Source organism: Chrysochloris asiatica, unplaced genomic scaffold (assembly GCF_000296735.1).
Source record: "Chrysochloris asiatica unplaced genomic scaffold, ChrAsi1.0 scaffold00310, whole genome shotgun sequence".
NCBI lineage: Eukaryota > Metazoa > Chordata > Mammalia > Afrosoricida > Chrysochloridae > Chrysochloris > Chrysochloris asiatica.
This window is the reverse complement of record NW_006408828.1, coordinates 1354309-1379577: the sequence shown is the minus strand read 5'-3', so window position 1 is coordinate 1379577 and position 25269 is coordinate 1354309. Positions and strand designations below refer to the sequence as shown.

General features: G+C 50.9%; 2 protein-coding genes across 2 annotated transcripts in view; one reads left to right on the top strand and one right to left on the bottom strand.

The window, feature by feature from the left end:
- SYT7 (synaptotagmin VII) overlaps positions 1-16655 on the top strand; it is a 70998-nt gene extending 54343 nt beyond the window's left edge. The window contains exons 5-9 of the mRNA XM_006874999.1: positions 526-796; positions 10385-10554; positions 10945-11059; positions 11475-11674; positions 15980-16655. Coding sequence (XP_006875061.1) covers positions 526-796; positions 10385-10554; positions 10945-11059; positions 11475-11674; positions 15980-16084 — 861 coding nt within the window. The 3' untranslated portion in view covers positions 16085-16655. The remainder of the gene's footprint in view (positions 1-525; positions 797-10384; positions 10555-10944; positions 11060-11474; positions 11675-15979) is intronic.
- A 7679-nt stretch (positions 16656-24334) lies between these two features.
- Positions 24335-25216, bottom strand: LRRC10B (leucine rich repeat containing 10B). The gene has a single exon (XM_006874998.1). It carries the CDS (start codon positions 25214-25216, stop codon positions 24335-24337), a length of 882 nt encoding a protein of 293 aa, XP_006875060.1.
- Between the last annotated feature and the right edge of the window lie 53 nt (positions 25217-25269).

Here is a 25269-nt window from a genome sequence, read left to right as displayed (position 1 = left end):
ACCAACTCTTTGGGTGGAGTCTGGAGAACAGGATTTTTAAGTGTCCTGGATGATATGGTCTTATGCAACTAGACATTGCTCTCCAAACACGCCATTGTCATTTTGTAAATCACATCACCCTTGGTACCCCACAGAGTCACTTTCCAAAGACAAATCTGGATAGTCTTTTGCGATGTGAACGTGTGTTTTTCAGTTTTGTGTTGGTGCAGTCCGTAGTGGGCCCCACAGGTCAGGAAGGTGGAGGTGGGAGAGCTCAGGAACCCCAGGGCCCACCAATGAGAAGGAAGCTTGTGGTGTTGCTTGGGGTCGGGGGAGGCCTGGGCACACTGCTCTAGCATTCAGGAGACAGGCTGTCTGGCCTGGCCTAGGCTCAGCATCCTCATGGGTGGGGGACCAGAGGGAGGGGGTCGCTCTGGGCAGCTGGACTGGCCTCAGGCTCAGGCCTGTCCCCTACCATACTGGCCCTGGTAGGGGCCTTGGGAAAGGGGAAACTGTCCTCAACACCCTGACTCTCCCCACCCCCAGCTCTCCCCTGGCTCGGAGGAGGATGAAGCCCACGAGGGCTGCAGTCGAGAGAACCTAGGCCGGATCCAGTTCAGTGTCGGCTACAACTTCCAGGAGTCCACGCTCACTGTGAAGATCATGAAGGCCCAGGAGCTGCCGGCCAAGGACTTCAGTGGCACCAGCGACCCCTTCGTCAAGATCTACCTGCTACCAGACAAGAAGCACAAGCTGGAGACCAAGGTCAAGCGGAAGAATCTGAACCCCCACTGGAATGAGACCTTCCTCTTCGAAGGTGAGGCAGGTGCCACCCTCCCCACCAGAGCTTCCCTACCTCACCACCGTCCCTGCACCCAGCCATACATGTGACCATGTGCCCAGACCCAGGCACACATACACACACTTGAAGGTACACACATGCACCAACACACACAGAAGCATCTTCACGTACCTGCACACATGCATGTGTACAAACATACACAGGTACACATGCACACGCCTACACTGACTCCCTGTACATTTGGTGTCTAGCTGGGATCAGGTCTCTGGTCAAGCAGAGCAAATGTCTCAGCCAGAGGCCCAGGAAGAAAGTCGGGCCCCAGCCTGGGATCTCAGCTTCTACACAGAACTTCTCCCTCGGAGCCTGGGGAGAGGAGGCAGGAAGGGAGGGAGCACCTACAGGATCCAGAGGTGGAGCATTATGGATGTGGCCCTGGCTGCCTGAGTTCAAATCCCAGCTCTGCTCTTTACTAGCTATGTGACTTTAGGCAAGAGTCTGAAGCTCAGTATAGCCCCCTCTGTAAAACAGGTAATAATTGTTAAGTGTTGGTGAGTTGGTTCCAACTCATAGCAATCCTGATTAGGGTTTCCAAAGAGTGCCTGGTAGGTTTGAACCGCCAACCATGTGGTTAGCTGTCCAGTGCTTATCTTAATAATTGTTAAGTGCTGCCGAGTTGGTTCTGACTCATAGCGACCCTGTCTAGGGTTTCTGAGGAGCAGCTGTTGAGTTTGAGCCACCACCCTTGCAGTTCAAACCGACCTTGCAGTCCCACATTATCCGCAATACCACAAGGATACCACCCTAATAATGGTGGGCAGATTGCAGTGTGCCATAGAATCAGTTTTGACTCATGGCGACCCTGCATAGGGTTTCTGCGGCTGTAAATCTTTACGGGAGCAGAAAGCCTCATCTTTCTCCTGCAGAACCGCTGGTACTTTCGAACTGCTGACTTTGAGGTTAGCAGCCCAACTCATAAGCACTACGCTACCAGAGTTTCTTATTGTTGTTAACTGCTGCCGAGTCGGTTCTGACCCATAGAGAATCTGTATAGGGTTTCCAAGGCTGTTAATCTTTATGGGAGGCAGAAAGCCTCATCTTTCTCCCACGGAGCCACTGATAGTTTCAAACTGCTGGCCTTGAGGTTAGCAGTCCAACTCATAACCACTACACTACCAGAGCTCCTTAGTCTAATAATGTTGTTAAGTGCCATCGAGTCAATTCTGATCCTGTATAGAGTTTCCAAGGAGCAGCTAGTAAGCTTGAACCACCAACCTTGCAGTTCATACAACCTTGCAGTCTGATGCATTAGCCCACAGCACCACACCAGCACTCTTTATTCTAATAATGTTGTTGTTTTGAAGTGCCATCGTAGTGACCTTGTATAGGGTTTCCAAGGAGCAGCTGGTGAGCTTGAACCGCCGATCTTGCTGTTCAAATGGCTTTGCAGTCTGGCGCATTAACCCACAGCGCCACACCAGGACTGCTGTATAATAGTGAGGGTTCAACACATTCATGGAGTCCCTGGATAATGCAAGCGGTTGACACTCTTGGTGCTTAACCAAAAAGTTACAAGTTCAGGTCCACCCAGAGGCACCTCTGGAGAAAGACCTGGCAATCTACTTCCCCCTGCCCAAAAAAACCCCAGAAAACCCCAGAATAGTATGCAGTTCTACTCTGACATACATGTGAGCTCTATGAGTCAAAATCAACACAATAAAGCTGGAACTGGAAATGCATAAGTAAATAGCAGTGCAGTTAGAGCAGTATCTGGCCCCAGAAAATACCCTCTACCTGTTTCTTAGACTGGGGCCACTCTCTGCTCCCTGCAGACAGACACACAGGAAAAGCTCTGAACCACACCTTTGGGTTCCTGAAGGTCACAGAGGTCAATGTCCTTACTCTCACATGCAGCTCTTTGAAAGTCCGGCCTTTAATCTCTGCTCTCTGGAGATCCAAGGTAACCAGGAAGTTGGGTGTGTGAGCCTCATCCATCATGAGTAAAATGGCACATTAATCTCACTTAAGAGCCATAATCCTTTCCCAACAGCCCAGTTCAACCATGAGAATAAGTCCCTATGGCTCCAACTGCCTGGAGCTCTGGTGACTCTCCAAGACAGCACTGTATACCCATGGAGTCTTCCCCACCTGCTGTCTTGACCACTCGACACCCCACCTGCCCTGCCAGGTGACAGCCACCTCTCCCACTAAACTGAGCATGAGCTGAAGGGTTTCTGGACCCCCTCTTCTCTAGACCACTGTGGGGGCTAATTTAAAGATGGTACCCCAGTGAGAGGCTGATGAGAAGCGCTCCAATCCACTAATCTCTGCCATAGCTTTTACTCAACATCAACTGTGGGATGAACACAGCCCTGGATACTGGGGGTGCAGAAAAGAATGAGGCACCTTTATGGCCTCAAGATGTTCCTGGTGTCATGGAAAATGAAGTTGTGTAGAGAGTTCAATCATACGCAGATGACGAGTACTGCAGGAATCTGGGAAGCATTCCCCAGGTGGTAGTGGAGATATTGTTGATGCGGTTGAGGTGACTCCAAATCACAGCGATGCCAAAAAGCCCAACAGAGCAAAACACTGCCCAGTCCTGTAGCATCTTCACAGTCATTGCACTCTCTGACCCTCTGACTGCGGCCAAAGAGCATTCTCTTTTTCGCTGACCCTCTTCTTTGCCAAGCATAATATCTTTCTCCAGGAATTAGTCTCCGGATATGTCCACAGTGTTCTGGTTGTACTTCTTCCAAGACAGATTTATTAATTCTTCTGGCAGTCCATAGTAGACTTAATATTCTTTGCCAACACCATAATTCAAATTCCTCTTCGGTCACCCTTATTCATTGTCCAGCTTTCACATGCATCTGAGGTAATTAAAATTTTCATGGCTTGGATCAGGCACCTTAGTCCTCAAAGTGACATCTTTGCTTTTTAACACTTTAAAGAGGTCTTTTGCAATAGATTTTCTCGGTGTGATTTCCTGGCTGCTGCTTCCATGGGTGTTGATTGTGAAGCCAGGTAACACAAAGTCCTTGACAGCATCGATATTTTTTCCATTTATCATGATGTTGCTTGTTGGTCCAGTGGTGAGGATTATTGTTTTCTTTGCATCGAGGTGCAATCCATATTGAAGACTGTGGTCTTTGATCTTCATCTGTAAATATTTTAAGTTCTCTTAGCTTCTAGCAAGCAAGGTTGTATCATGTGCACGTTGCAGGTTGTTAATGAGTCGTCCTCCAACCTTGATTCCAGGTTCTTCTACAAATTATGCAGGTCCTCGGATTATTTGCTCGGCATACAGATTGAATAAGTATGGTGAAAGGCTACAACTCTGGAGCACACCTTTCCTAATCGTAAACCATTCAGTGTTGCCTTGTTCTGTTCTTTTGGGCTCTGTACAGGTTCTTCATGAGCACAATCAAGTGTCCTGGAATTCCTGTTCTTTGCAATGGTATCCATAGTTTCTTATGATCCATACAGGCCGATCTCTTTACACAGTCAATAAAACACAAGTAAAAACCTTTCTGTTATTCTCTGCTTCCGACCAAGATCCATGTGACATCAGAAATTACATCTCTCATTCCATATCCTTTCTGAATCCTGATTGAATTTCTGTAGTTGCCTATTGATGTATTGCTGTAACCATTGTTGAATCACTTCAGCAAAATTGTACTTGCCTGTGACTTTACTGATGTTGTTGTTGTCTCCAACACATAGCAACTCTGTGCACAACAGAACAAACACTGCCTGGTCCCAATCCAGCTTCATAGTTGTTGTTATGTTTGGGCTCATTGTGGCGGTCACTGTGGCAGTCTTTCTCTTTGGGGGTCTGCCTCTTGCTGACCATTAAAGATGTTGTTGTTGTTCCATACCCTAAAGTTGGTTCCAACTCAGCCACTCTGTATAGGGTTTCACAGAAAGCCTCATCTTTTTCTTCAGGGAAGCTGATGGGTTCGAACCACTGACTTTGTGGTTGGTTCGAAGTCCAGTGCTTAGCCTTCAGAGCCACCCCGCTCCCTGTATTAAAGATATATTAATCATTGTTGTTGTTGGTAAGTGCTGTCAAGTCGGTTCCAACTCAGAGACCCTGTATAGGATTTCCAAGGAGCAGCTGAGCTTGAACTGCCGACCTTGTGATTCAAACTGACCTTGGGGTCCAGTGCTTTGGCCCACAGTGCCACACCAGGATAGTGTTTGATAATTTCCACATTTTATTGGATCACTTTTCTTTGGAATGGACACAAACAGGGATCTCTTCCATGGGTCGGCCAGGTAACTGTCTCCCAACTTTCTTGGCACTGCGTCCATGTGTTGAAACATCTCAGTTGGCATGCTGTTAATTCCTGGAGTCTTGTTTTTCACCAGTGCCTTTAGTGTAGCTTGGACTTCTTCCTTCAATATCATTGATTCTTAACTATATGTGCTACCTCCTGAGATGGCTGAACATCAACCAGTTCTTTGTAGTACAGTGACTCTGTGTATTCTTTCATGTTCTCTTGATGCTTCTTGCATCATTCAGTGTTTTGCCCACTGTTGTTGTTGTTAAGTGCCATCAATTTAGTACTGACTCATAGCAACCTTGTATAGGGATTCTGAGGCTGTAAATCTTGGTGGGACAAGAAAGCCTCATCTTACCCCCAAGGAGTGGCTGCTGACTCAAACCTTGTGGTTAACACTCCAGTGTTTATCCTGCAAAACCACAACACTGCCAGTTTTTTGCCAACTGCTTTTGTTGTTGTTGTTAAGTGCCGTTGAGTCAGTTCTGACCCATAGCGACCCTGTATAGGGTTTCCAAGGAGCATCTGGGGAGCTTGAATCACCAACATTGCCATTCAAACTGACTTTGCAGTCCAGCGTATTAACCTACAGCACCACACCAGGTTTTTGTTGTTGTTGTTAGGTGCCATCGAGTTGGTACCGACTCATAGCGACCCTATGCACAACAGACCGAAACACTGCCCAGTCCTGGGCCAGCCTCACCATTGTTGCCACGCTTGAGCCCATTGATGTTGCCATATTGCAAATCCATCTTGCTGGGGGTCTTCCTGTTTTTCTCTGACCCTCCACCCTACCAAACATGATATCCTCCTCCAGCGACTGGTCCCTCCCGACAATATGTCCAAACTATGAGAGATGAAGTTAGGCCATCCTGGCCTCCAAGGAGTACTCTGGCTGCACTTCTTCCGACACAGATCTGTTGGTTCTTTTGGCAGCCCATGGCACTTTCAGTATTCTTCTCCAACACCATAACTCAAAAGCATCAATTTTTCTGCCGTCTTCCTTATTCAATGTCCAGCTTTCACATGCATATGAGATTATTGAAAATACCATGGCTTGGGTCAGACACACCTTAGTCCTCAAGCTGACATCTTTGCTCTTCAACATTTTAAAAAGGTCTTGTGCAGCAGATTTACCTAATGCAATACGTCATTTGATTTCTTGACTGCTGCTTCCATGAGTGTTGGTGGTTGATTGTTGTTGTTGTGAAGTACCATTGAGTCGATTCCGACCCAAAGCAACCCTGTATAGGAGGGTTTCCAAGGAGCAGCTGGTGAGCTTGAACCACAGACCTTGCAGTTCAAACGACTTTGCAGTCTGATGCATCAGCCCACAGCGCCACAGCAGGACTAGGTGCTATCAAATCAGTTCTGACTCGTAGCGACCCTGTATACAAAAAAAATTGCCCAGTCCTGCAGCTCCAGCCCCACAATTATTGTTACACTTGAGCCCAATGCTGCTGCCACTTGGCCAATCCATCTCGTTGGGGGTCTTCCTCTTTTTCTCTGACCCTCCACTTTACCAAACATGATGTGTCCTTCTCTAGGGACTGGTTCGTCCTGATAGCATGTCCAAAGTATGAGAGACAAAGTCTCACCACTCTGGTTTCTAAGGAATATTCTGGCTGCACTTCTTCCAAGACAGGCCACAATACTGTAAATATTCTTCTCCCATACCATAATTCAACTCATCTTGTTGTTGGTGTTCAGTTTGGTCAAGTCCGTTCTGACTTATAATGATCTTGTATAGGGTTTCCGAGGAGTGGCTGGGGGCTTTGAACCACTGGCCTTGTGGTCTAGTGCTTATCCTACAGTGCCGTACCAGGACATCAACCCGTAGAATCCTTTAATACGGCAACTTGAGGCTTGAGTTTTTTCTTTTCTTCTTCAGTTCTGAAAGAACTTGAAGTGCTGAGCGTGTTCTCCTCTTTGGTTTTCTGATTCCAGGTCTTAACACATTTCATTTTAATGCTTGACTCGGTCTTCCTGAGCTGCCCTTTGAAATCTTCCGTTCAACTCTTTACTTTGTCTTTTCTTCTTTCACTTTATTCTACATCCAAGAACAAGTTTGTATCTCTTCTGAAATCTGTTTTGATCTTTCTTTCTTACCTTTTTAATGACCTTTATTGTTTTCTTCATGTCTTATGTTCTTTTTATTATAATAAGAATTTTGTATTTATTGTTCTATATACTATTTTGAAATATCATAATATATCATTAAAACCTTATATACTTGCCACTTTATTTTTTTTTTGATGTACACAGAAACACTCAAGAATATATAATATTTTGAACAACCCCAAGGGTATATTCTGCAAGCCTGCCTCCTGGCCACCAGCACACAGCCTTTCTCTTTCCATGAATCTAGGTAGAGCCCTCAGCTGCTCTCTCTCTCTACATGTCTTCATCTCTGCCTACATCTCTGGTGTTGCCATTTCTCTGGTTAGAGTCTCACATTCCGTTCATGCTCCTCTCCCTTGATGGTCCCAGGGTCCTCTGTTCTGGAATGTTGAATAAACTACTCCCCCCTTTATGTTATAAAACTTATACCTTTACAGTTATGACAATGGCAATTAATCATGACAACAATTACTACTGAGTCTTAAGAATCTTATCCCCCATCTCCTTTCCCCAGACCTGTCTAGCATGTCTTATATTCTTGATATCATCCCACAACTCATTGTATTTAATGTGTCTATTCTTGAGATGGTGTGTAAGATCAGGTGAGATATAGTCAAGGTCATATTTTGGCTCTCGTGGACTTGTTTTAATTTTCGTTCAGCTTTAACTTGAAGTTGCACATAAACAATTGATGGTCTGTTCTTCAGTCAGTCCCTGGCTTTGTTCTGACTGATGGTATTGAGTTTTTCCATTGTCTGTTTCCATAGATGTAATCAATTTGATTCCTGAGTATTCCATCTGGAAAGATCCACATGTGTATTACCTGTTAATGTTACTGAAAAATGGTTTTTGCAATGAATACGTTGTTGGTCTAGCAAAATTTTATTTATCACGCAATATCCAACATTGTTTCAATCACCAAAGTCATGTTTTCCATCCTTTCTCTTGGTTTCCAGCTTTCTCATTCCAATGACTAGTAATTATCTGTGCAAGTTGATTGCATATTTGATCAGTTTCATACTACGGAAGTTGGTAAAAATCTTTAATTTCTTCATTTTTGCAATTAGTGGTTGATATGTAAATGTGAATAATAGTCGTAAAGATTGTATAGGTGCTTGGATATTATCACTGGCAGTGGTGTACTTCAGGATGGATCTTGAAATGTTCTTTTTGATGATGAATGTGAGGCCATTCCTCTTTAATCTGTCATTCTCTGCATAGTAAACCATTCAAAATGGCCCATACCAGTCCATTTCAGCTCATTAATGCTAGGATATCCATCTTTGTGTGTTCCATTTCATTTTGGATGACTCCTGATATGGCACAATAGGATCAATACTGGATTGTGAACCACAAGGTGGGCAGTTCAAACCCACAAGCTCCTCCTTGGAAACCCAACACAGGGTCACTATGAGTCTGAGCTGACTTGATAGCACCTAACACAACAACAATTTCCCGAGATTCATACTTCGTATTTCCGTGTTTCCACTATTCATGGATGTTTGCAGTTGTTTCTTCTCGTTTTGAGTCATGCCATGTCAGCAAATGAAGGTCACAAAAGCTTTACGCCATCTACGTCATTAAGTACGAGATAACAGTTCCCAAAAGAAGAGCCATACAAGATGGGTTCTGATGGATGAATAAGAGTTTGCCAGAGAGGATGGATGAGAACTGAGTCAGGCACAGGGAACGTTTGGAGCCTCCAACATGTCCTAATACATTCTATCTAACCAGGGTCATCTGCACAAGACCACAGATGAGCTAGACACTGTCTCCCCCCACCCTCCCTACTTCATATGTTGAAAGGAAGCTCAAAAAGAATTCAGAGGCCAGGGGCTGAGCGGATGTATGATTTCTACTTCCAGCTCTCTTGTTCCTGTAAGAGGCTCTGCAGTACTCCCAGGGTGTCGGACTGAGGCCCTGGAATCTTCCCGAGTTCTTCCCCTCCCTTCACCTTCTCCACCAATCTGACTGAACCATGGCATCTCTCCTTCCCAGTGACACCCTGGGTCCCTCTCAGTCTGCCCCTCCCAGACTTAGCTCCTGCTCCAACTCCACCCCACCTCCCCCTGCTACTCCCTCCGACCATCTCCCCAGCATGCATCTGGTCATTCAATTATTCATTCACTTAACAAATATTTATCCAGTGCCGACAATGTGCCAGAAACAGTGTGAGATTCTGGGATCCAGTGGGTGACATCAGAGATGCCCCTCCTGGAAACCCAGCCTAGTGAGGGAGACAGACAGTGATCAAGGAGACAGACGGACAAATCCATATGGCAGCTTGGGATGCATGCTGCCAGAGGGGAAATGCTGAGTGTGTGATGAGGTGGAGATCTAACCCTGTCTGAGAGATAAAGGATGTGCCAAGCCTGGAGACAGGAAACTTCGGGTGCCTGGAGCCCAGTCATTGAGAGGAAGCACCGGTCACAGATGAGCAGGGGGGGGGGGGGGGATTGTGAAAAGACTCCAAGCCAAGCTCAGGCAGCCAGCTTTTATTCTAAGTGCATTGGAAACCATTGAAAGATGCTAGGCAGAAGTGTCATGATGTGATTTCTATTTTTAAAAGCTCACCCTGGCAGCTGTGTCAGGAATGGGCTGTAGGAGAAGCAGGGAGTGAGTGAGCGTGGTCAGGAGAAGATTGTTACTCTCCAGGCAGGAGGTTCCCGGGGCTGTGGAGACAGGGACAGTGGCAGGACCAGCTGATGCACTGAGTAGAAGTGCAGGGGCAGGAGGCGTCAGCATGTGGGCCACTTCTTTTTCCTGTGCCTTTGCTGCCCCTCTTCCTGGTCCGTTCCCAACTGCTCCCTGCCCCCAAGACCCTCTGGGGCTTGTGGTGGGTCTCTCTGGCAAAGTCACATTCCTAGACTTGCCTCCGGACAATTGGCAGCAGTCGTTCTTCCCAGAGAGCTAGGGGACCATTGCCTGCCTCCTAAATAAGCACCTGATGAGTGAGTACATGAATGAGACTGGGAGTCTCAGTTCTGGTGTGGGAAACTGGACACGTTATTGAAGCTTTGTGAGCTTCAGTTTCCGCACCTATAAAATGGGCATGACACCACCCACAGATGACATGGTGACAGTTCTTGGCAGCTCCTCAGTAAGGCTCAAATGCCGGTGGTTGTCCAGGCCCAGCCCTCCTCTGGGGGCCATCCTGTGTGCCTAGCCCCATCTTCACCTGTGCTGCTCTGTTCTCCAGGTTTTCCCTATGAGAAGGTGGTGCAGAGGGTCCTCTACCTCCAGGTCCTGGACTATGACCGCTTCAGCCGCAATGACCCCATTGGGGAGGTGTCCATCCCCCTCAACAAGGTGGACCTGACCCAGATGCAGACCTTCTGGAAGGATCTGAAGCCCTGCAGCGATGGGAGTGTAAGAGCCTACCTGTGGACCTCTCGTTAGATGGGGCTGTGGATCTGGTCAGATGGGGCTATGGACCTCTGGTCAGATGGGGCTGTGGATCGGGGCTGGCACTTCTAGAATGGCCAGGAAGGATGTGGGTGGTGGTGCCATGGGCAGACCCCTGATGAGGCAAGGGTTCCCACCAGATCTGACATTGGGGCAACAAATCAGAGGTATAATGAAGATTTAAAGGGCTTTGCCAGGGAGTAGGGCCTTGGGAGAGAGCTCAGATCTGCGAGGTGTGTGGGAGAGGCCGGGGGAGGTGGGGGGGGGGGCAGACAAGCTGTGTTGATCCATTCCCTACTTAGTCCCCACAGCCCTCCCTGTGGCCCAGCCTCACCCCACCTATTGTTCCTCCAGGGGAGCCGAGGGGAGCTGCTTTTGTCTCTCTGCTACAACCCCTCTGCCAACTCTATCATTGTAAACATCATCAAAGCCCGGAACCTCAAAGCCATGGACATCGGGGGAACATCAGGTGCTGGGACATATCGTGGCAGAGGAAGGGTGGGCTGGGAGTTTTGGTGGTGTGGGTGCCACTCTAGATATGGGGAGTGGGGCCTTCACTGTGGCTCTTTCCCTAGTTCCCTGCTTCGCATTTGTAGTCCCAACTCCTCTACCCTTAGGAAACCGTGAAGAAAGAGAATGTTGAGGTAGGGGGACCTGGGTTGCAGCCCCAGCTCTGACAGGAAGTTGCACGTGGCCTCTCTGGAGCTTGGTACCCTTTTAGCAGGAGGCACTAGATGAAGGCCAAGGTCTTCTCTCTAGCTCAACCACTGGCTCATTTCTGCAGCTCCCTCTCATCCCCTTGGGAAGGAAACATAGCCCCTTCTGCCTCAGCTTCCACACCTGGCAGGGGAAGGGACTCTTCTGACTCTTCCCCTGCCCTCCAGACCCCTATGTGAAAGTATGGCTAATGTACAAGGACAAGCGAGTGGAGAAGAAGAAGACGGTGACGATGAAGAGGAACCTGAACCCCATCTTCAATGAGTCCTTCACCTTCGATATCCCCACGGAGAAGCTGAGGGAGACAACTATCATCATCACTGTCATGGACAAGGACAAGCTGAGCCGCAATGACGTCATCGGCAAGGTAAGGGGGTGAAGCAGGTGGGGTCTGTACACGACTGGCACACACAGAGAGAGGGCTTGTTCCTTAAAAGATGCAGTTAGGGCCATGGGCAAGTATGGGGCTGGGCACTGGGAGACATCTGGCCAGTTTCTGCTTCTCTGTGAGCTCCATTTCCTCATTTGAAAAACAAGGGGCTTGGATGAGATTCTCCGTAAGTTTCTTATCAATGTCCTCCAATGATCAGTAAGTGCAAGACAGGCCACTTGGAAGGCCAGAGAAAGAAGAAGGTTCCCTGAGTGCTAAAAAGAGGCTTTTCTAGACAGTACTAGTGTGGTGCTAGTGTAATGCACTGGACCACAAGGTTGGTTTGAACCATAAGGTGTAAGCATCCTCAAATAGTGCAAAGACATCTGAGCCATGTTGCCTGGGGTCTGGTCCATGGAGGGTAAGCTGTGTGGGGCAGCGTCAAGAGCTGGGTTCAGTGCCTTCCCCCATCTACCTTGAAAACCTATGTCACCTGGAGCAAGTTAATTTACGTCTTCAAGCTTCAGTTTTCTCATCTATAAAATGGAGCTAGTGGTACCAACGCTGCAGAACTTTGTAAGAATTGACAGAGATACATGAAAGTTTTCATTGTTAAAACAACCTCTCCAGGACACATGTTAGGGGAGCTCGATGGCTCCGTTGGACAAGCACTGGACTGCAAACCTCAGAGTTAGTGGTTCGAGTTGGAACAGACTCAATGGCACTTAACAACAACCATGTTCATGTTAACCATGAAATCCATGCCTGGTCATGAGTTTTTCTAGGATGCAAATCTGTGGCATAAACCTGTTCACTTTCTTATTTTCAACAAATGTCTACTTCCTGTGTTTGTGTACGACTTAGTGTTAAGAGTGTGGTTTGGGAAGTCAGACTGCCTGGGTCCAGATCTAGGCCCCACCTCTGAACAGCTGTTTGAACTCTGAGCCTCATTTCCTCCTCTCAAAATGAAAGAGTAAGACAGCCCTAGCTTCTGAGTATACAGGAGGACTCGATGAGAAATCCCAGGTGAGATGCTCTGCCTAGTGGCTGGGATATACAGGATAGCAACGAGACAACCTACTAGCTTTGGCCAGGAGCAGGGCAGGGAAGGAAGTGGATGCCAGGAGCAAGTGAGAGGTGAGTAGAACTCTCTTGGGGTGTTTCCCTTTGTGGGAAAATGGGTAAAAGTGACCACTGGGCACTCACAGGGAAGAAGGCTGAGGTAGAGGCATCCCTTGGACAGAGAATGGAGAACTCAGCTATGAGGCATGAGGAAGGCAATGTAGACTCAAAGAGGACAGCTAGCACTGCCTGCCATCAAACACAGCCCAAGGAACCTGGCTAGCCAGCCCGTAGTGACAGGTGGGACAGCCCCTAGAATAACAGCATGTGCTGCGCAGAGCTTGTGACTGCCAAGGGGCCACAGAACTGTAACTAGTATAGTCTTCTGGAATTGGGTTTCCCTTCGATGCCAATTATAACTCTACGTGAAACAGTCCTTCCGTTGACGGGACCCAAGCCAAGGTGGATTTGTTCCTGCTTTGCCCTCAGTAGCTTAGGAACCTGAGTATTCCCAAGCCCATCCAATCTTCAGACTCCACCCCAGGAAGCTGCCACTCGCTCCCATCTGCCTGGCATCACTCAAGGCTGTGGACATCATGCTGGGATAGAGGCTGCAAATGTGGCCAGACGCACAATGGCCCTAGGGTTCTGAGGCCCCTAGTAAGGGTGAGAAGTCAACCAGCTTCAGAGAGCTCACCCATGGGGCACCCACTGTGCCAGGCTGAGCACTCACCATGTGTGGTCCCAACACACCATTAACCCATTCCACAGAGCAAGAGCTAAGGCCCAGCGGGTCTCTCCCCTGGCATGTGTGCTCCCACTCTTTCATTTAAAAATAATGTATTTTATTTTGTGGTGGTGGTTGCAAATATACACAGCAGAACATACACCAATTCAACAGTTTTTACATGTACAATGGCTCATCATTGATCGTATTCTTCAAGCTGTGCATCCTTTTCTGAATTATCCCTCCCTCATTTACATAAATTAACTGTTCCTTGTTTCCTATCTCTTCTCTCAAGTTTTTGTTCTTAGCTTCATCTTATGTAAGACCCAAGGCCATCAGATCCATTCTGACCCATATATTTCACCCAGAGTAGAATGCTTCCTAAAGTTGCCAAGGCTGTAAATCTTTATGGAAACAGACTGCCTCATATGGAGTCTGCTGTGAGTTCGAACCACCAGCCTTTTGGTTAGCAACCAAATGCACCAAAACAGCTCCTTCTTATGGGTTAAAGGTAGTTCGTAAAAGAGTACAATGCTCAAGGTAGACATTCTTTACTATTGTTTGGTTTAGGGAAGACTTCGGGGGACATTTTTTATTTAAGGTTTAAAGATGATCTTAGGACAATAGGTTTGGGAGTTCATCTGGCCTCAGTGGCTCCAGAAATCCTGCATTCCATGCGTTTTGTTAAAATACAGTTTTTGTTTTGCTTTGATCTACTTTTTGTTTTAATTGAGGTGAAATTCACATACATACAATTCCTTGGCATGTAGTGTTAATCACAATGCTGTATAATCACTACCTCTCGCTGGTTTCATTGCCCAGGAAAACAGCCTGTACCCATTCAGTTAATTACTCCCCACCCCCACCCTCCCCTCAGCCCCTGCTAATCACTTATCTGCTTTCTGCCTTTAATACCCGTTTCATTGCAAGGTTAGTTTAGATGGACAGAAACGTTGCAGAGGTAGGACAGAGCATTCCCATCTAGCCCTCAACCAATCTTCGTCACTATTAACATCCTCAGTCACTGTGGGACTAAGAAACTGACATTAGTATATTACCATGACCTGGACTCCTTACTTGTCTTTAGATTAATGTCCTCTCTCTGTTCCAGGATCCAATCCAGGGTATCACATTGCATTTAGTTGTCACATCTCTGCGGTCGGCTTGGTCTGTGACCGTGTTTCAATCTTTCCTTGTTTCTCTGACCTTGCCAGTCTTGACAAGTGCTGGCCAGGTATCCTATCGCATGTCCCCAATCTATGCATATGTCTCCTCTTTTGACCCCACACCTCTGCTCTGAAACACTCATCAGCCACCAGACTAGGCTCTCTGCTGCTCCCTGAAAAGTTGGCAATTCAAACCCACCTCGTGGCTCCGTGAAAAAAAACCCTGGAGAGCTGCTCCTGTAAAGATGACATGCAGCCTCAGAAATCCTGTGGGGCAGCTCTACTCTGTCACATGGGGTCACTAGGAGTCAAAATTAACTCATCGTCACCAAACAAGCCTCAAGACTGGAGCCAGCTGGGCTATTTATGAAAACAGTCCTGTTAGACTCTAAGGTCCCTGACACAGAGTCCAAGCGACCTGCATTTCAATCCTCACCACTATTGACCAAAACTGACTGTGGACAAGTCTCTTAACTCTGCACCTTCATTTTCCCATCTGTAAAATGGGGATGATAAATACATACCTATCTCACAGGTGAGATTTATACAGCCCTTAACTCAGCACCTAGCATGTACAGTGTGTCCCAGAGGTGGACGCAACAGTAAAAAGGCGAACTAGGACATGGAAGCTAAGTACCACTACCCCACTGTCCATCTCCACTGCTAAGGAGTGAAGAGTGTATTCTGAAGGAGCAGGCTTGCCCAGGTTCCCAAGGGGAGGCACAACCAAGAAAATAGCCAGGGTGACGGGGTGATAGTTTGAGGTGGGGAAGTACCTATGATTGCAGGCTAGTGAATCATGTTGAAGGGGCCCTGGTGGTGTAGCAATTGAGATTTTAATTGCTAACCTAAAGGTCAGTGGTTCGAACCCACCAGCCGCTCTGCGGGAGGAAGATGTGCCCTATGGGGCAGTTAGTTCTACCTTATCTTATGTCGTTATTAAGTACTGTGGCGTAGGTTCCGACTCATAGTGACCCTGTACAGGGTTTCTGAGGCTGTAAGTCTTTACGGGAGCAGAAAGCCTCTTTCTCCCGCAGAACCGCCGGTAGTTTCGAACTGCTGACCTTGAGGTTAGCAGCCCGATTCGTAACCACTACGCTACCAGAGCTCCTTACCTTGTCCTATGTTGTTAAGTACCGTGGAGTCGGTTCCAACTCATAGTGACCCTGCACAGGGTTTCCGAGGCTGTAAATCTCCATGTCCTATAGGGTCACTATATACGCACGGACTCCTCGCCCTGCCTTTGGTGTCATCGTGGGGAATCTAGTTTCGCCCCCTGGTGGTGGGGCGGGGGCACTGCCTCTGAGTCAGCCACCAAGGTTTCCCTCCTCTCTTCTCTCTCTCTAGATCTACCTGTCCTGGAAGAGTGGGCCCGGAGAGGTGAAACACTGGAAGGACATGATTGCCCGTCCGCGGCAGCCTGTGGCCCAGTGGCACCAGCTGAAGGCCTGAGCGGGGGCCAGAAGAGGCCTGGGGGGCTGAGGGCCAGGGTCCCCATCATGTCCTCGCCACTTTATGCACAACACCCGGCCTGGCCCCCCTGCCGTGAGTGAGGGGAGGACCCTGAGGCTCGGCCAGGGAGGGGGTCTCAGGACTCGGCCCCATTTCTAGCAAGTACCAGCCCCACCCCAGCAGTCCAGCTCAGGGGGAGGGGCTCCGGGAGCCATTTTCCTGCTTCGCCCCTTTCCTTCCTGATTTGCTGACACTAAAGAAGTGGGAGGTCTAAGAGTCAAACTGGCAGCTGGCCGGGCAGATCCCTCCAGAGGCCCGCCAGGTGGGCGTGACCCACCGTTTTCTTTAAGGCAGTGCCTGGAGTGAAGAGAGGCCTTCCCCTCCCGCCCACGTGAGGGCGGGCGCAGGACAGGGGAAGTTGAGAGGCGTTTGGCCCCGGCCAGTAGAGGCCTATCTCTAGGGCAGTTTCAGGCGCCGGCTGGGCCCTGAATGCCGAGGAGAGTATAAATAGCCCGCTCCGGGTCCTGGAGCGGGGGCCCATTGTACTTGTGTTGTGTCCACCCGTGTGTGTGCGTATGGGGGCCTGCCTGCTCCCTGTCCCCACCTCGCCCCCCTGGGGCTGGCTGTGCTTAGAGAGCATGCGGAGAGGATAAGGTTTCCCTGAAGGCAGGGCGGAGGCTGGAGGTTGGAGCAGGGAGAAGACAGGCCCACAAAGCCAGGGGTGGAGAAAAGAAATAGGTAAGGGGTGAGTGGGGGGGTGGGGGGTGACATGAATGAGGGAGATGGAGAAGAGGGCCAGATGCTGGAGCCTGGCTGAGAATTGGCTTACTTTCCCAATCCCTTCCCAGCCCTCAGGGTCCCCCTCTGCTTAGAGACCTCCAATAAGTAGCTGCTTCCCCAGCACATCCATCTCAGTCCGTTCACACCTTTCAGGCACCAAGTGCATAGCATTCCACTAGGACTCTTCCTTCTCAGGGGACACCCCCCCCAAGTTCTCTTTCCTAATACTCCTATCTAAAGCCTCCTCAGCTCACCTTCCAAGAAGGTGAAGTTGGCGGTATCTGCCAGGCCTACCGGTTTCCTGTTCCTGGTTCCTTCTTGTCTGTGCAGACTCCCTTCGTGGTTTCCCACCCGCCCTCTTGCCCCCTGGCCCCTGAGAGCAGCTCCTTCCAGCCTTTCCACTCCCAGGGCAAGGCACAGAAGCTCTGGTGTCTCTGCCTCAGACGGGGCTGAGGCTAGAACTGGCTTATCCTTGGAGACAGCAGATTTCAGGATGATCCCGGCTTAAGACCCACTGATCCCCAATACCGGTCCTGTATTGATACAAGACCCAGCTGGTGACAGAGCCTCAAGACCCTAGGGGTCCGTGAGCCTGGGCTGCCATTCAAGACACCTACCACCAGGTGGCTCCTGGACATCACAGAAAAGAAGGGAATCCTTTGTCCCCCACATCCACAGTTCGCCAAAAACAGGCATTTAGGGACCATTTTCCTTTAGTCTGCTGCCTCTTGAGCTGACCATTCTGCTCTATGCAGTAGATGGGTCGGTCACTTTTTGCCTATGTCAGTATGTTCTTAAATTGGATCTCACCCTACCCCATCATCCCCGCCCTTACCCTGTATCCCCTGGGATTTGGAAGCATATCATACATAGTAGGTGAATCATTTTGTAGCGTGAAGAATGCCGATGTGAAGCAAATAGTCACCCACATTCCTTGTAAATCCAGACTTTTCTATATTGTAGTTTTGCTTAAAATGGGGTCCGTCCTTAGTGGGAGGACTGGGGACCAGCTTCCAGCGAGCTTGGGTGGGCAGCGTCATAGGAGGCTGTGTGAGGCGACAAGAGGATACTGTCATTCTTAACCCTCCCCTCGGATCCGCCTCGTTGGGGTCAGGCAGGCGAGTGAACGAACCCATCGCGGGCCCTCTCACCTGCTCTGAACTATCCAGCCCTAGAGAAGAAACCCAACTGTATTGAGTGGGCGGGGCATCTGCATCCCCTTTCTGAGCCCCGCTCTTGGAGCGCTTAGCCAATCAAATACAGCAGCACCTCTGGGCGGAGTTTGTTCCCCATCAGACCCCACCCAGATACTTTAGCAGTCCAGCCTGGAATTCCCCAGGCCCCAAACAGGTGGAGTGGAGGAGGCGGAGCCAAGGACCCATTGAGTTGTCACGGGAGGAGGTGGGTAGTATGAGATGGGGGCAGAATTGGAGGATGATAGAAGAACAGAAAATGGGAGAACTTGAGGAGTGGGGGCATTGGAGCCCTTCCACCGTCCCAGGACCTTGGGCAAGTCACCCACACCCCCTGGGCCTCAGTTTCCCTATCTGTAAAATAATGGTAATAATACTTCACCTACCTCATAGGGAAGGTTGTGAGGCCGCCATCACCTGACCTGGGGGTCAAGGCGGGAGGGCTCTGAAGGTGCTACGCAAGAGCCAAGTATTATTACCACAGTGTGAGAGTAAGGCCCTCCTGCCTCTGCCCGTCCCCCTAGGCGCCTGCCTGGTCCTTCCTGTCTCTTTGCCACCATGCGTCCCAGGTCCCTTCATCACTGTCTTCTGTCATCTCTGTGGACACCCTATATGTAGTCGTTCTCTTGTGACCATCTCCTTACATAACCGCTGTACAAATTCCACCTGCCCCAGGACCCCGCGCCTGCCCACCCCATTGGCACCAGACGCCAGGGAAGGGACAGGAAAACAGCCACATACACACAAAGGTGGGGCTTGGTGACTGCTGTTTGTATTGTGTTTGAGTCCTTGAGCGCAAGTGTTTTCTAAAAAAAAAAAAAAATCAACAAAAACCTACTGTCAGACACACACACCAAAATTACAGCAAAGAGAAATGAAGCAAAAGTAAAGGGGAAAACAACAAAATACATAAATTTTCCACTACACTCACCCTCTAAGCCAGCAAGATTTGCTCTTTGCAAAATCGTATTTTTGTGGGAATGGGCCTGCTTTTTGAGGCATGGCCTGTTCTGATTAATAAAGGATCGTGAAAAAGTAGGACCTTGGCTGTTTCCTGTGAGTCCCAGTCCTCCCTCGCCTCCCCAGGGGATGAGGCAGTGGGGGAAGGGGGTGGGAGCCTGGGCCTGAGCCTCCCCTCCACTTGTTCCCTTTGGGATTTGTCTTCACTGGTGGCAAAGCCCTCACTAAGCCTGTACCCCAACCTCAAATCTAGAATATGAGCCCACCAGCTGCCCAGTAAGCTTAAGGGTAGCTATACCTCGGACCCAAAGCAAGGCCCATGGGGTCTCTAGGTGGCACAGCTGTGTGACCTTCAATCCCCAGGGCCCTTACCACCCTCTGAGACAGATAAACAAACCAAAGGAGGACCCTCCACCTTCCTCACCCTCCACCATCCGCCTGGTCTCTGGCTGGGGCCACTATGGCCTCCGACTATGGCATCTTGCTGGTCTCTATGGAGAAAGGAAAGACTCGGAGCCCCAGATGTGCAGGCTGGCATGGAAATGTCTGTCCACCCCTTTTTAGTTTAAGTCCTTCTTAGGTGCTGTCAAGTCCATTTGGACTCATAGCGCCCCCATGTGACTATGAGTAGAACTGCCCCATACAGCTTTCTAGGCTATAACCTTTGTGGAAACAGATCCCCAGGTTGCTCCCCGTCCCCAAAACAAGATGGTGTGGATTTGAACCACCAACGCTTCAGGTAGCAGGCTCCTCATTCCATCCCTTGTTGTTAAGTGCCGGTGGGCTTGAACTACTAACCTTGTGGTTAACAGGCCAATGCTCCACTCCAGGACTCTGTTTCATCCCTTGTTGTTATGTTAAGTGCCGTCGAGTGGGTTCCGACTCATAGTGACCCCGTATAGGGTTTCCAAGGAGCAAGCTGGTGGGTTTGAACTGCCGACCTTGTGGTTCGCAGTCCAGTGCATCCTTTAGGATTGGAAAAGCCTCTTCAAGAGAGCCCCTGGCAAGCTCTGGCCCGAGGGCTGGGACTCTGGGCTCTAGCCCTGGACAAGCCATTCTTCCCTCAGGTCTCAGTTCCCTCAGTCCACAAAAGAGCAATAACCATCCCACTCCCTCTCCCCCTCCCCCACACGGCAAGGTCTGGCAGCTCTCAGTGCCTCAGGAGGTAGGTGCTGGGACATCTGTTTCAGACATAGACACGAAAGGGTTAAGCCCCCCTTGTTGAGTGTCCACCTGCTGCTACTTCCTACTGGAAAGCTAAGGTGGCCATATGCCTGTTCCCCATCATCTGGGGCCAGCAGCTGTACCCCACTTGGTTTCAGTGCCCCATTAGAAGGTCGTTCCTTCTGGCTGGAGGGAGCCCCAAGGTCAGGTAAGTAGCCCCAGGAGTGGCCTTTGCCCGAGCTTTCTCCGTGAAAATAGCTCTGGGACACTGGGTGTGAACACAGAAACAACTCAGCCATTTTGACAGCTCAGGGCTTCCTCCTCCCCGGATTTTTGCCTTTCCCTGGCTTCACTTCTTCATCCATCTCCCTCATGTGCCTGGGACCACTGCCCACTGGTATCTCTTTCTCCTACAATTTCCTCCTGGATACCACTGCATTCTGGAAGCCATCTTGGGCCATGTCCCACTCTCCTCTCCTTCCCCTACAAACCCAACCAGAAGGACAATGCTTGAACACACTGTATGCCCCAGCCCATGGCGCCCCTGACCATCTGTTTCTCTTGATGCTGCCCGTCTCCGCGTCTGCGTCCTGTGTGTATGTGTTGTGTCTCGTTTAGACTGTAAGCCCCGCTTGGGCAGGGCTCCCTGTCTGGGTATGTGTTCTGTGGAGCACGCCTGGGTGTGCTAATAAACGTCCATCCTCAGAACAAGTATTCAGGTGTCTTTGGGATGCTTTGGGGGCAGATGGCTGAATGGGTCAGGTGGTGAAATCAGAGGCAGGGAGGTGTACCTGGCCAGGGCAAACAGCTCTTAGCACCCTGTTGTGCTTTACTGAGTGCCTGAGGATGGGTGGAAAGGTGGGAGATGGCAGCAACAAAGATGGGGAAACACCCCCCACCCCGCCCGGATCTCAGCTGGCCAGGAGATCTGTCTTGGGGCTCCAGAAAGAAATGCCTACAATCCCTGCCATTCCACACCTGGACTTAATGATCAATCAGACTGGGGTTCCATGGGGTAGGGCAAGTACAGGAATCAGAGTCCAGTTCCCACAGCTTTCCTTCCTGTTCTGACCTTGGCCTCTATCCTGCATCCCTGATGTAAATACAGCTCCTCCAGAGCTTCCTACCTGGCTGTCCCAGGGCCCACCACCTCTGACCACCCCAAGACTACGTGGGAGCAAGAAACCCAAGAATGGTCTCCCTTCTCTCTGCCACCAAGAGACCACATAAGGTACTGTAAGTTACACAGGTATGGGAGGAAGTATTTCATTGTTGTCCCTGCCCTTGTTGTTGTTGTTGTTATGTGCTGTGGAGTCGGTTCCGACCCATAGCAACCCTGTACAGGGTTTCCGAGGTTATGAATCTTTACGGGAGCAGAAAGCCTCATCTTTCTCCCGCAGAACAGCTGGTAGTTTCAAACTGCTGACCTTGCGGTTCGCAGCCTGATTTGTAACCACTTCACTACCAGAGTCCTTGCCCTGGTCTCCCCCATTTCCACAAGGGAGAGAAGACCCTCAATAGTTCTTTAAAGCCAAGTACTAGCACCCACTCTAGCCAAACTCTCTAGCTTCCAGGAGGAACTGGCCCCTGATGGTGGAGAACTGGTGAGTGCCAAAGTTGGGCTCTGTCGCAGAAGTCCCTGCTCAGCTGTGGACAAGGACACCATCTTTTGACATGAAGGAAGGCAGGGCCCTGTATGTCTCTGGATGGCCCAATGGGACCATTGCCCACAGGAGTGTGGCAAGGGGAGTTACAAGGTCACAGATGGTCAGAAAGGAAAATCTGGGTTCTCTGGAACCAGGGTGTGGCTCTGTGGGTTAATGCGCTGGACTGCAAAGTTGGTTTGATCCACAAGGTCAGTGGTTCAAGCTCACCAGCCACTCCTCAGAAACCCTATACAGGGTCGCTATGGTTCAGAACCGACTCAATGGCACTTAACAACAGAACCAGGGTGATTTGCCTGAAAGGAGACAAATACCAGGTTGCAATGGAGCACTGAACTGTAGCATCAGAACTCAGTGAGCTCAGCTTCTGTTTCCAGACAGAGAAACTGAAAGCAGGGGGGTGTTTGCTCAAGGTCACTTGGTCAACAGCAGACTCCAGGTCTTGGGGCATTCCTCTTACGCCTTGATGCCAGCTATGGTCAAGAGAACATTCCTCAGTCAGCTGAAGCGCTTGTCTCAACTGAACCATCTCAGATCTTGAGTTTCCTCCTCCGTGTTCCCAGGCCCAGGAGGGCCAATTGGCCCTGACAAGAGGCCCACCAGGGGGCGCAAGGACAGTGGCGGGGCCCTCGGAACACAAGGTCTGCAGAGAAGCCCCCAGACCCCTCTGCCTCCTTGGGAAGCAGGCAGCTTCCAAACTGTCCCACCGGACAGCCTCCCTCCATCTGTCCTGTCTTCACTCTAACTTGCAAGCTGACTGCTCGCAATCTACTCCCAGCTACCACCTTCACCCAGACCCAGCCTAGCGCCAGTGGAGCTGCTGAGCAGGGTCTGACCTTTTGGCCCCATATGACATCAGCCACTGTTGCCATGGTGACGGCAGTCTGGCAGCATCTCTTCAGGTTTCTAGGCTCAAGGTTTTGCCATTTTCTTTTTTTCAATCTTTAATTCCCACCACACACCCAGCAATGAGAGGAGAAAGCAGTGCCAAGAGACTACAAGGGAAAGACAGAGAAAAGAAAATGGAAGAGAGGAAAGGAGGGAGCTACCAAGTGAAAAGAGGGGGCTAGGACCAGTGAAAGGACAGAGAGAGGCCAGGCCAATTTAAAGATTTAAAAGCATTGGAGAGTCCGGAGAATGACGCTGGAGAAGGCAAGGGAAGCTGGGAGTGAGAGCTAGCAAGATGGGAGAACTGATTGAAGTAACCAAAGTTGTTTCTGATGACGAAACCGTCCCCCCAGACAGACAGGACTCAGCAGTTGGCCAGGGTCAGCCTGACTCAGAGCTGGGGCACATGCATGGGGAGGGCCGTGTCAACATGAGCCAAGGGTCCCCACAGCAACGGGACCCATTGCCCCCAGGGCTTATAAATAAACAGGCATGTGGGAAGCGCACATTCTTTCTCCAAGAAATATAATTTATGTTTACGGCCAGTTTCTCTTTTTTCTTCCTAAAGAAAAACACTAGCATGTGGGGCCCCTGCCCCCAACGATGTCCCTGAGAGTCCCCAGTCCTGGGCCCTCCTCCCATTATTGCTTGGATGGGAAAGCTCTGGTCCTGGGAATGGTAGAGCAAGGCCCCCACACCTCACCCTCTCGAGGCTGTCCCTGGTGACGGAGTGGAGGCACACAGTGCCTGGCCCATGCCCCTAGCCGTGCCAACTGCCCTGGCTGTGCCCAATTAAGGGAATGGTGAGTGCAGGCAGGGGGAGAGGCATAGGGGCAGCCTCCCAGAGCGGAGAGCCTCTCCTTGGGGCAGGAGCTCCTCCAGGCACAGTGGCTTTTCAAATTTGACAGCTGGAAGGTTCAAGCTGCCGAGGAGGGGGGCTCTTTCCCAGCAAGATTCCAGGCACACGCTGGAGAAGAGAACAGAAACAAGAGAGGGGGACCCTGCTTTCTATGTACCCCTCCCCCAAAGGCTAGTAGTCCCTGGGGAGGGAGGGGTGTATAATAAGCTCCCCCCTCCCTCCCACAGAGGAGCAGGGCAGCTGCGGTGGTAGGGTCCTAACCCAAGACTCCCTGCCCCTCAGACCTAGGCCAAGTCCCTGCCTGAGTTCTGCCTTACACAGCCCACCCGAGAGGTAGCTGCTCCAGTACCAGAAAGGGTGGGCCCAGGAGAGCCAAACCCCAGGAGCAGGGCGGGTGGTGGACACCCAGACTCAGCAGAGGAGAGGACTTTGTGGTCAGTGGTAACCATGGATCCAGGAGGACACTGGCAGCTCTGTTGTGCTGTTAGCCGCTCAGTCGGGGACTGGACGGCGCGGGAACTTCTTGGTCTGGAGACTGCATAGACATCAGCCAGGAAACGGTCTTCATGCTCCCCAGGATCATCTGACGATGGCCCCCAAGCCTGCCTGCGGCCCGGTAGCTCGTCCAAATTGGTCCCTACACTGTCCCAACTAGGGACCCATCCGTCCCACAGACTTGGGCAGACACAGCTGCGTCCAGCCCCTCCTCCCAGATGGCCCAATCCCACCCCCAAGCACAGGATCAAGTGCCCAGTCCCGGGACTGCTTCCAGGACGCGGAGGCTGCCCCCTGCGCGCTCCAAGGCCCCGGTGCCACCGCCGCCCCCGATCAGCAGGTCCTCTTCCTCCTCATCCTCGAAGGCCCGCGCTGGGCGCCGCGGCTGCGGCCGGGGTGTGGGCTCGTCGCGCTCCGCCATGCGCTCGACGGCGCCCTCACCCACGAGGAAGACGGTGTCGGCGACGCGCGGTGGCCCCGTGACCGGGTTGTGGTCGTAGGAGAAGACTCGTAGCGCACGTAGTGGGTGCAGGTCGGGAAAGCCTCCCAAGCGGTTGCGGTCGAGGTCGAGGATGTGCAGGCGGCCCATGCGCAGCAGCGCGGGCGGGAACTCCTCGAAGCGGTTGCCGTAGAGCCAAAGGCCGCGCAGGCCCGTCATGCGCGGGAGCTCGGCGGGCAGCGCGCGCAGCCGATTGTCGCCCATCTGCAGCGACTGCAGCGCCACTAGGCGCAGCAGCGGCCGCGGGAAGCGCCGCAGGAAGTTGCCCTCAATCCAGAGGCAGCGCAAGCTCTGCAGCTGCGCGAAGTCAGCAGGCAGTGCCAGGAGCCGGTTGCTGCCCAGGTAGAGGCGCGTGAGGCGCGGCAGACGACACAGGCCGTCGGGCAGGCGCTCGAGCTTGTTGAAGTCGAGCGCTAAGATGCGCAGCTCGCGCAGTTCCTCGATCTCCTCGGGCAGCTCGCGTAGCCCCGTGCCGCTCACGTAGAGCTTCTGCAGACGGCTCAGAGCGCACACGGCGCTAGGCAGCCGCCGCAGCCGCCGCCCGCTCAGTTCCAGCTGCTGCTCTCCGTTGCGCAACTGCTCCTCCGCGTCCGACGGCAGTTCGTCTGGCGTGGACTCGGCGATGCCCATGGTTACGGGCCCCGGCCGGGGCCGCCGCCGCCTCCCGGCATCGCTCCGCCCCC